A 9650-nucleotide genomic window follows, 5' to 3' on the forward strand; every position below is an offset into this window, starting at 1 on the left:
ATTTGGATTTAGATTTGGATAATCTGTATATCAGTTTGTGGACAATCGGCCAACAAAGAGGACAATTATCCGAACATCCGTCAGGACGACCGGACTCAATTGACTCAAAACCAGGAAATTTTTACCACGTGGTTGACCACCTAGTCATGCACCTGGTTGACCACCCAATGTCCTTTTGCCGTTTTGTTGTCTTATTGTCCGTTGAATTTTTTTAGAAAATTATTAGAAAAAAATGAATATTTTATAAAATTAAATATTTGAATAGAGAGCCTGATTAATTGTATACATAAAAAAAAAATGCTACTTAAAATATAATAGTAGATTTTTGGTTATAATTTGACTTAAAATTTGCTGAGTCTGATGTGAATATTTTTAAGAAGTTTAATTGTTTTACTCTTGATTGTACTTTTAAAATTAGTTAAATATAGGAAAATTACCTATATGTGGAATGTATTACAACATTAAAAAGGGTATAGCTATTGAGGGCTAGCCTAACATTATGGACCTTAGGTGAATTTAAAAAATAAGCCCCCGTGTATATATATATATATATATATATATATATATATAAGTTTTTGAATAAAATGATGAGTACCAACAAAAAATTTACTTACACATTAAATTATTATAAATTATAAAAATATTCAAAAAAGATAAAAATTCAATTTTGTTGTTTTTTAGTTTACCAATATTACAATTGAACCAACTATCACTTAAACATTATGGGGAGTTACGGGTCGGTCCTTTAAACCTGATTTAATTCTCATGAGGCCTTGACCTAAAATAATTTAGCACATCTTTCCATTTTACGCTTGACATTTAGCCAACATGCAGAAATCTCTCAACCGTTCCACACACCCTCTCAACCGGCCACCGAAGACCACTTCTGACCTTTGACAATATTTTTTTTTTTGGCCATTTTCCATTTCCACGATGTCAATACCACTATGCTGGCAACAAGAAAAAAAAAAAGAAAAAAGAATAAGAACGAAGAAAATGATGGAGGGGGATGAGAAGTCCTTACTAGAAAATAATTCTTCATATTTGTAGATTAACACAAAGATTCAAAGACATATCCAGTAAAAAAATTTATGATTGACGCATTCAATAATAAATTTATCACTATCTGTTTGTTAAAAAATTTAAAAAAAAAAAGAAGAAGAAGAAAATATCATTTTCATAATCACAAATCAACATAAGATTGTTAAAAAGTTTATCACTGAATGATAGACACATTCGGTGATAAATTTATCACTAATTGTTTGTTAAAAAATTATAGCAGGAAAATCTCATCATCATCGTCACAAATTAACACAAGATTCAAAAACATATTCAGTAATAAATTTAGCAGTGATAAACATATTCACTAATAAATTTCTCACTAGTTGTTTGTTAAAAGATTACAAAAATAAATAAATAAAATCTCGTCATCATCGTCACAAATCAATACAAGATTCAAAGAAATATATCATTGATACATTTATCATTGATATGACAGATTTGGTTTAAGAGAAATAAAAAGATAAAGAGGGAGTGAGGAAGAGGGAGGTGATAAATATAATATTAAAAAAAATTAGTAATAAATTGATCATTGTATTAATATCAAAATTCCAGCAACAACAGTCCACAACATATTAAACAAATCAGTGATAAATTTATCATCGAATGAAGTGATAAATTCATCAGATTAGTTCACACATGTTTTACAAATGTAGATCTTCACCAACACACTGTAGCAAGAGTCTCGATCTTATTGGCAACCAGATAAAGTACCAGATTGGCGCCAAAGATAGTAGATCGGCATTGAAAACAACTAGATTTGAAGCTATTAGTGAAGTTTGACGTTGAAGATGGTGAATCGATGATTGAAGAAAAACAACAATGATGGCAGATGAAGGATGCAAGATGGAAGAAGAGCGATGGTAATGGCAAAGTAGAAAGAAGGCGAAAATGTTAGGAAAGCGAGTCAAACGGTTAAGAGATGGTGAAGTATAGATTGGCGATGATAGGAGATGTTGGTAAACAATGGTGGTAGTAGTGGCCAGCGAAAGTGGTGGTGGTGACCGATGGAGATGGTGGTGGTTACTGACGGACGACGATGGTGGTTGCGAGTGGATAGCCATGGCCATAGCTACAACGGTGGTATTTTCTAGAGAGAGAAAGAGATGAGAAAGAAGAAGAGTTTGGAAAAATGATCAAGAGAGAAGTTAATACAAATTGACAAAATTAATGAGTAATGAATATTATAAAGATTTAGAAAGTGTTTGGAAGGATTTAAATAGGGATTTTTACCAGCCGGTAGCAAGAGCAAAATCGAGATTAAAAAAATATAACAGGACTTCTTGGTGCACAAGATAGAAACTTAGGACCTAATAGGTAATAGATTTAATTATTGGAACTAGCTGGTAAAAATCCCTAAACATTATCCCTTTTTTTTTTACATTTTTAGCAACAAAACCACTAATTAAATTTGTATCATCTAATTTATCCATCAAAGTCTTTTCAATAGATAATATAATTAATTCATTCAATTTTTGTTATCACATTATTGACCAAACTTCAGATATGATCTATATATATATATATATATATATTTGTTCAATTTGGTCCAACAACACTTACATAAAATAAATATATAAATAAATAAAAATTTAAAAATTGAATTGTACTGTTTGCATCTGTTACAGGTTTATATTTTGAGGACCCTTCAAATTGGGCCTCAACTTAAAAAACTTTGGGCCTCAATGTTAAGTGGACATTCAAAGGCCTGAATGGTAATTGGGTCTATTTGAATTTAAATGTCATATAAGAAATTAACAAATTTGGTGCCCTATTTTGGGAGAGAGGGAAGAAGAAATCGTTTGAGAATAACGACGGTCTGCCGGAGCTCTTTCACGCCATAGATTGAACGAGGTTTGTCCCCCAAACTCGCTTTTTCAAACAACAAAAATATAGGGTTTTTGATTTGGGTCTTTGAGTTGTAGATTCTTTTATGTAATTATGATTCAGTCAGTTCTAAACTATGTGACATGTGGGTTTCACTTTGTCAAGCATTTATCATACTACAATTGTCTTTTCTTGTACTTTAATATGATAATTGGATTCATAATTATGTTGGTACATTTTTACCACATGGGTTTGATTGAATTTTTTTAGTTCTTGGAAAACCCAAGTAAAAAAGGTAGAATTTTTAGTTCTTGGTTATCAGCCTATAAATTTGATTTCAGTATTTCTGAATCTAGCTGTTTTTCTTTGTGCAACAAACAGCTAGTGAAAATCTACAATGAATAAAGGAGGGGTTGGAGGTGGTAGTGGAAGCGGTGGCGGTGGCGGTGGCGGCCCAACCTCCGCTGCAGCAGCAGCTGCAGCTCAAAAACAGAAGACATTGTTGCAGAGAGTTGATAATGACATTGTAAATATTGTTGATAATTTCAGTTACCTTGTTAATGTGGCCAGGGTATTCTCTCTCACTCTCTCTATATATACATATGTGCGCGTGCGCGACCTTTGTGAACCTTCTTGCTGGGTTATTTTTAGTGCAAAACTAAATGGGATCATCTTTGATGCATTTCTTTAATGCTGCGTTATATAGACTCTGTATGAGAGTAGGTATTGTCTAAGCTTTGGTTTTATCTAATTACCAAGACCTGTGGTTTCTAGACTAATAGTAGTGACGTGACCTACTTGTTTGATGTTTAAACCCATTTCACGACCTCCTGAAGTACTAAGTTGGATGACCAACCAAATCCAAATTGAATTCAAAGTTCGCATAATTTAAGCAACTTTTTTTTTTTCTTTAATCCATACATGATAACACGTCAAAGAATGAAGTAGGTGTGAGTAAAAAATTACACCCAATTTAGTTCCCGTTTGATGGGTGTGGGAGGCGTAGATTTGGTACAGACCGAACTTTTGACATGATTTGTATAAAGTGGTTGCCCTTGGATTTGAGCCCTGAACCACAAGGTTAGTAGGCTGACTTGTAACCATTGAACCGGTGATCCAATATAAAGTAAGTGTGAGTACGGCCAGTAAATGCTTTAGTTGATTTGTAGTTAGTCAAATAAGGTCTCAAGGCTTAAAATAATTATGGGAATTACTATTCTAGTTTTCACATATTTTGGGGAAGTTTGGTGTCGGCAAATATATTGATTTCGGTAGTTTAGATTTAAGCCCCAAATTCTTGTTTATAGTAATTTATATTTAGGAACTTATATTACACGTAGTTCTTATAGGCATTTCTTGTTTCCATGATTATCAGAATTTTATAAGTTAGATTCAGGAAGACATCCACAACTTATAATGGGATTAAAGTTGGGAAGAAGATTACTAAAATTTAAAATCATGATTTTCATTTATTTTGATTCCTATAAATTATTTGTTACTTCTGTATGAGTTATTGGAATGTCTATGCTTGCCAATGACCTCCTTGATGATGCCTAAAGTATATTTATCTTTGACTTGGTATGCAAGCTGACTCAATATGGCCTGTCAATACCAAAGCTTTTAAATCCATTTTGTTGTTTTGTTTATCGGTTAATGTCATGTTGTAGAGGGTGGGTGGCTTTCCTAAGATTCCCACCATCACTTTTTATATGTCTAATAAAGTCAAATTGGAATGGCATTTTGAATTAGGCTGACAACTAGATATCAAGCGCCTGTTGACAATTATAAGAGCCTTCTACAAATATAGCCTGATTCTCTGTACATCCAACAAAGGCTGTGTTTGGATCATGGATTTGGAAAGGGAAAGGAAAATACCAGTGAAATGTGATTTTTTTCTCCATTTCCCTCGCATTTTTCTTTTTCTTTTCCTTTTCCTTTTCCTTTTCCTTTTTCTTTCCCTTTCCAAATTCCTACTTAAATCCATGTTCCAAACAACGCCAAAGAGAACATTACATGAACATACAGGTATTATTAGCAATATTGGCCCGTAAATCATATGCTTGATAACTTCAGTAGAGTAAATTTGTTACTATGACGTCTATTTGAGGAGGTAATGCAAAGAGGAGGTCGGCAAAGTTCTCTATCTTCCAAGAAGTGGTTTCTTTTGTTGTTGAGGTTATCTACCATACTTTTTAATACACATTAAAAAATAATTGAAATAGAATTTGTAGATCCATCTATTTTAGATGTAATCACAGAACTATTTATATTGTAGGTTAATGATCCACCAGTAAGAAATTCACAAGAAACTTTCATGATGGAGATGCGTGCAGCTAGAATGGTAAGAGAGCTTGTTATTTATTTTTCTTCTTACATATCATGGGTAAAAGTACGCATGCATGCACATGAATTCATGTGTACTTATTTATATATCTCAAGACCGCTAGTGTGATGCACATTTCAAGTAAAACATCTGCAATAAGGCGACTGAAGTTCTACATTGCTTAAGCTTTTTTCTATTTGATTAGGCAACTTAGAACTTCTTTGCATTGAAATTTGATTTAGAGGAATATCACCAATTATTGGATCGTGGGGTGAGAAAATAAAAGAAATGATTGTGTTTTCTCACTATCATGTTTGAATGAGTAAGAAAGGAAAGCATGTGAAATAGGGATATGAACAAGATTTCTTTTTCTTTTCTTTGTATTTTGATGGATAATCTTGGTATTATAAAAGAAAAAATACAACCAAACGATTTGTTTCTCTCCAAATCTCACCATTTATGGTGAGAAATGAAAGTGGCATAGTAAGAGAGTTCTCTTTCTCTCTATTTCTAACCCTTTCTCACAATTTCTTACAAGATTTGTAAACTGAACATGAGAAAGAATTTTGTTTGTCCTCATTTCTTATCATTTCTCATCAAATCATTCCATGCAAATGGTCTTAGCTTCTCATGTTCTTCAGATTTTGGGTTCTATTCACAAAGTAGTACTCTTGACCGAACAGTGTGATTATGTAGAATTTGGTCGAAATTTGTGTGTATCAGTTGATTTGTGAATCAATTGGTTAAAAACTGTTTTTCTGTATCGTATTTCTGGTTTCTCAATGTCATTTTGTTTTTTTCACCTTTTTTTTTCTCCTGATGCATGAACAGGTTCAGGCAGCTGACTCATTACTTAAGTTGGTGTCGGAGTTGAAACAGACAGCAATCTTTTCTGGTTTTGCATCCCTCAACGACCACGTAGACCAAAGAATAGATGAGTTTAACCAACAGGCGGAGAAAACAGATCACATGTTGGCTAGAATTGGAGAGGAGGCAGCTGCTAGCCTAAAGGAGCTCGAGTCACATTACTATTCTTCTGCACAGAGAAGAAGCGAACTCACACAGCTATGAATAAGGGCAGTGTATTGCTTGCTCACTTATTCTTGAAGTCAAATTCTATTGTGGAAGGATTCAAAGTTTCTAATCACCGCTCTTCATCGAGCAACAAGAGTCCTGTGTTTCTTTTTGTGTTGCTGTTTGGAACTATCTTTCCCTGTGGATTCTACGAAACCATTCGTAATGATTTCCAGAATCATTGCTATCCCCAAAGTACAATATTCCGTTACCACTCTTCATCAAGCAACAAGAATCCTTTGTTTCTTTTTGTGCTGCTGTTTGGTACTATCTTTCCCTGTGGATTCTACAGAACCATTTGTAATGATTTCCAGAATCATTTTTTATCCCAAAGTACAATATTCTGTTCTTTTTTTGGTTGCTAGGCATAATCCGGAGTCAGCTATCAGTCATCTTAGAAACATGTGTTGTAACTGCTCTGTGCACTTTGTGAAATTGTATATCTGCAGTGAAATCTAATGCAGCATTAAATTGTTCTGTTCTTGTACTTCTAAATTGGTTTTTACCTGCGCTTCATTTATTTCCATAGAAAATGTTTTACTGTGTTTGGTTGCAATTTTGAAACTAATGCGTAGTGGTTGTTGTAATTGGTAGTGGTAGTAGCGTGGTGTTGGTAAAACGTTTTCTGTCCAAGTAAGCACATTTTCTGTTGCACCTAAAGGAAGCCCTGGCAAGGCAAGCAGTGGAGGGATCTTTGGGGATATCTTAGGCAGATGGGTCGAGGGTTTATGTAGAAAACAGCGGAGTGATCTCTGGCATTGTAGCTGAATTGGGAGCACAAACAGACGGGTTAAAACCTACTGTTGATTGGGGATTGAACAACCTAGAAGTGGAAACGCATGCACATCTCATGAAATAGTTGATTATTAGAAATTCATCAGCTTAGTAAATTAATCTTGTGTGTTTGCAGGTGCCTCATGAACCATTCGTGATAGTGACAATTAACTCATATTATATAATTGATGGGTTGTATATTTTTCATAGTTGTATTGCTAATCAATTGTATGATGATGATATGGGGGTTTCATACCCCCAGAGACTTTTCTTTTTCTATTGGAAAAATATAATAATAATAAGGATAATAATGTGATTGTATGCTGTCTGTTTTTAGGCCCGCGATCAAGGATCAGAACTAAGAAGGTATCAGTTTTTTTGGGGGGTTTTTCAACTTGTAAGATATTATTTCTCGCAAATTACGCAGGACACTGGTCGATATAAATACAATATGAAAGCCTAAACTCAATTTAGAATCTCAGTTTCAACTGAATTCAGTATCATTTTCTGAATTGTGTTGAGTTATATTCAAGTAGTTAGGTGACTTTTGAGAGAAGAAATCTCCAAATTGGGTATAAGATGGAACAAAAACAAATTTTTTGAAATGTTCAAAATGTACAAAAAAATAAAAAACAAAAAACTAGTGAACTGGTTTGATAAACATTTCAATATGTATCATTTCTCCAAGTTCTTCAAAATGTACATATTAAAGAGGCCTAGTTTTTGTAATGAATAATGGTGAGTGAGGGAGGAGACTACAAATGAGAAAAGTGAAAAACCCAAAAACCTAAGTTGCTTTCATTGAGAGTCGAACTCAAGACCTCCCGCTTACTAAACGGGTGCTCTAACCAACTGAGCTATGAAAGCTACATGTTCTTAATGCACTCCATTTATTTATTTATTTTATGTGCTAAGCTAATTAATAATGAGAACCGGGATAAATTACAAATACATCCCCTAAAATTTATTAAAAAACAATTTCCACCATATAGTTTTGGAAATTACAATCCATCCTTTGAAGTTTCTAATTTCATAACAAAACCCCTTTATTAATAAATCAAAAAGTCAATTAATAGTTTTTAATGACGTCAGAAATTTATTTCAATTAATAATTTATGTAATTTTATCATTGTATAGAAGAGCAGTTAAAATTTTATTTTTTCAGTTAATTATGTTAAATAAAAAATTATGATAGAGACTATTTGTAATTTTTCAAGTCGCAAGGCATAATCCATATTTTAAGCAAACTTCATTAGGTGTATTTGTAATTTGTTCTAAGAATTATTATTGCTGTTATAAATAAATGAAATTTAAAATATATAGGTACAAATGAAGCAGGCAATGAAATTTTGGGGGCATGCTAGATGTAGCAAAGGGTAATTTATAAAAATTTAAAATGCTAAGAAAAAATGATAACACAAGTAATTTTTGCGTAGGGAAGATTTTATTTTATTTTATTTTTTAAGTTCTATAGCATAAACAACAGTTGGATTCTGTTCATCGAAAAAACGTAAGTGGCAGCACAACATTTTATTCTCAACAGTGATTATAGTGTCTTCGTTAAAAAAAAAGAAAAGAAAAAAAAGACAATTATCTAACAGTGATGTCAGAGATTAAAAAATTTATAATATTTTTTATTTTTTAGTCAATATGTTTTATTGACATCATATCGGTGTAATTCTCTCTAAAAAAAAATTAAACCCATGTCAACGAGTATGTCCATATTTCAACATAAAAATCATTTTTTGGATTGAAATCTTAATTGTCATTATATATTGTGTTATAGAGTGCTTATTTTTCTTACAATGAAAAATGACCTTACACTTTAAGGATTCCAAACCTTTTATCATCTTACCTAAACAATACGTACATACTTACCAATTGAAAGCCTGACTCCATGAGAATGGTCCACTTTGTCACAAACCACCTCTTCTAACTGTCTACAATCTTTGCCCACATCAACAAAGTTGACTTGAGTATCGATTCACTTTGTGCTTGGAGACTTCCCTCTCTAATAGGAGAGCAATTATTCATCATCATGTGATTGACTTGACATGGTCATATTACAAATAAATTTGGACTCTTTATTCATGTGAGACTCACGTAGAATCCACATAGATAGATAGTCCAAATATATTTGTGACATTGTCACATGTGATATAGAATAATTTTTTTATAATAGAAGGATGCGCCAAGTTCCTTTAAATGGTCAGGTCCGTTTATATCAGCAATTTCAGTTTATTTTAAATTTTGAAATTTTCTGATACTTGTTGAATATGATGAAATTTGATGATGTAGACAAATCATAACTATTGAAAATAGGAATTGGGAGATTCTCTAATTAATAAGAATTGGAGTGGAGCATTTCTCCTTAGACTATCAATTATAATCCAAAAATGAGCATTTCCAACTATTTACTTGTTAAAACACTAAACTATTGTTATATTCTAATAATGAATAAATTGTCATTATAATAAAATAATGTTGTTCCAATAGTATTTTTGTTATATTTTCTTGCTTTAATCACAATTATTGATTTGTGAATTTTCCCATTTAATCACAACTCTTTCTCTATTTGATGAGTTAGTAATTT

The 9650-nt window shown here is 32.4% G+C and overlaps 1 protein-coding gene and 1 non-coding gene across 3 annotated transcripts; one reads left to right on the plus strand and one right to left on the minus strand.

The window, feature by feature from the left end:
- The first annotated feature begins 2779 nt into the window (after positions 1–2779).
- On the plus strand, positions 2780–6778 carry LOC114298103 (mediator of RNA polymerase II transcription subunit 22a). 2 transcript variants are annotated; one of them, XM_028242609.2, is made up of 4 exons: positions 2780–2913; positions 3268–3457; positions 5162–5227; positions 6041–6778. In XM_028242609.2, exons 2-4 carry the CDS (start codon positions 3284–3286, stop codon positions 6278–6280), a joined length of 480 nt encoding a protein of 159 aa, XP_028098410.2. In that variant the 5' UTR covers positions 2780–2913; positions 3268–3283; the 3' UTR covers positions 6281–6778. The 2 variants fall into 2 exon arrangements, with proteins under 2 accessions (XP_028098410.2, XP_028098411.2); XM_028242610.2 differs by lacking the exon at positions 5162–5227.
- Positions 6779–7850: 1072 nt separating this feature from the next.
- On the minus strand, positions 7851–7924 carry TRNAT-AGU (transfer RNA threonine (anticodon AGU)). Its single transcript has one exon. It is a non-coding gene; the product is annotated as a tRNA-Thr (tRNA).
- Positions 7925–9650: the final 1726 nt, after the last annotated feature.

The sequence above is a fragment of the Camellia sinensis genome, chromosome 4 (genome assembly GCF_055761805.1).
Source record: "Camellia sinensis isolate YWXY chromosome 4, ASM5576180v1, whole genome shotgun sequence".
Classification (NCBI taxonomy): domain Eukaryota; kingdom Viridiplantae; phylum Streptophyta; class Magnoliopsida; order Ericales; family Theaceae; genus Camellia; species Camellia sinensis.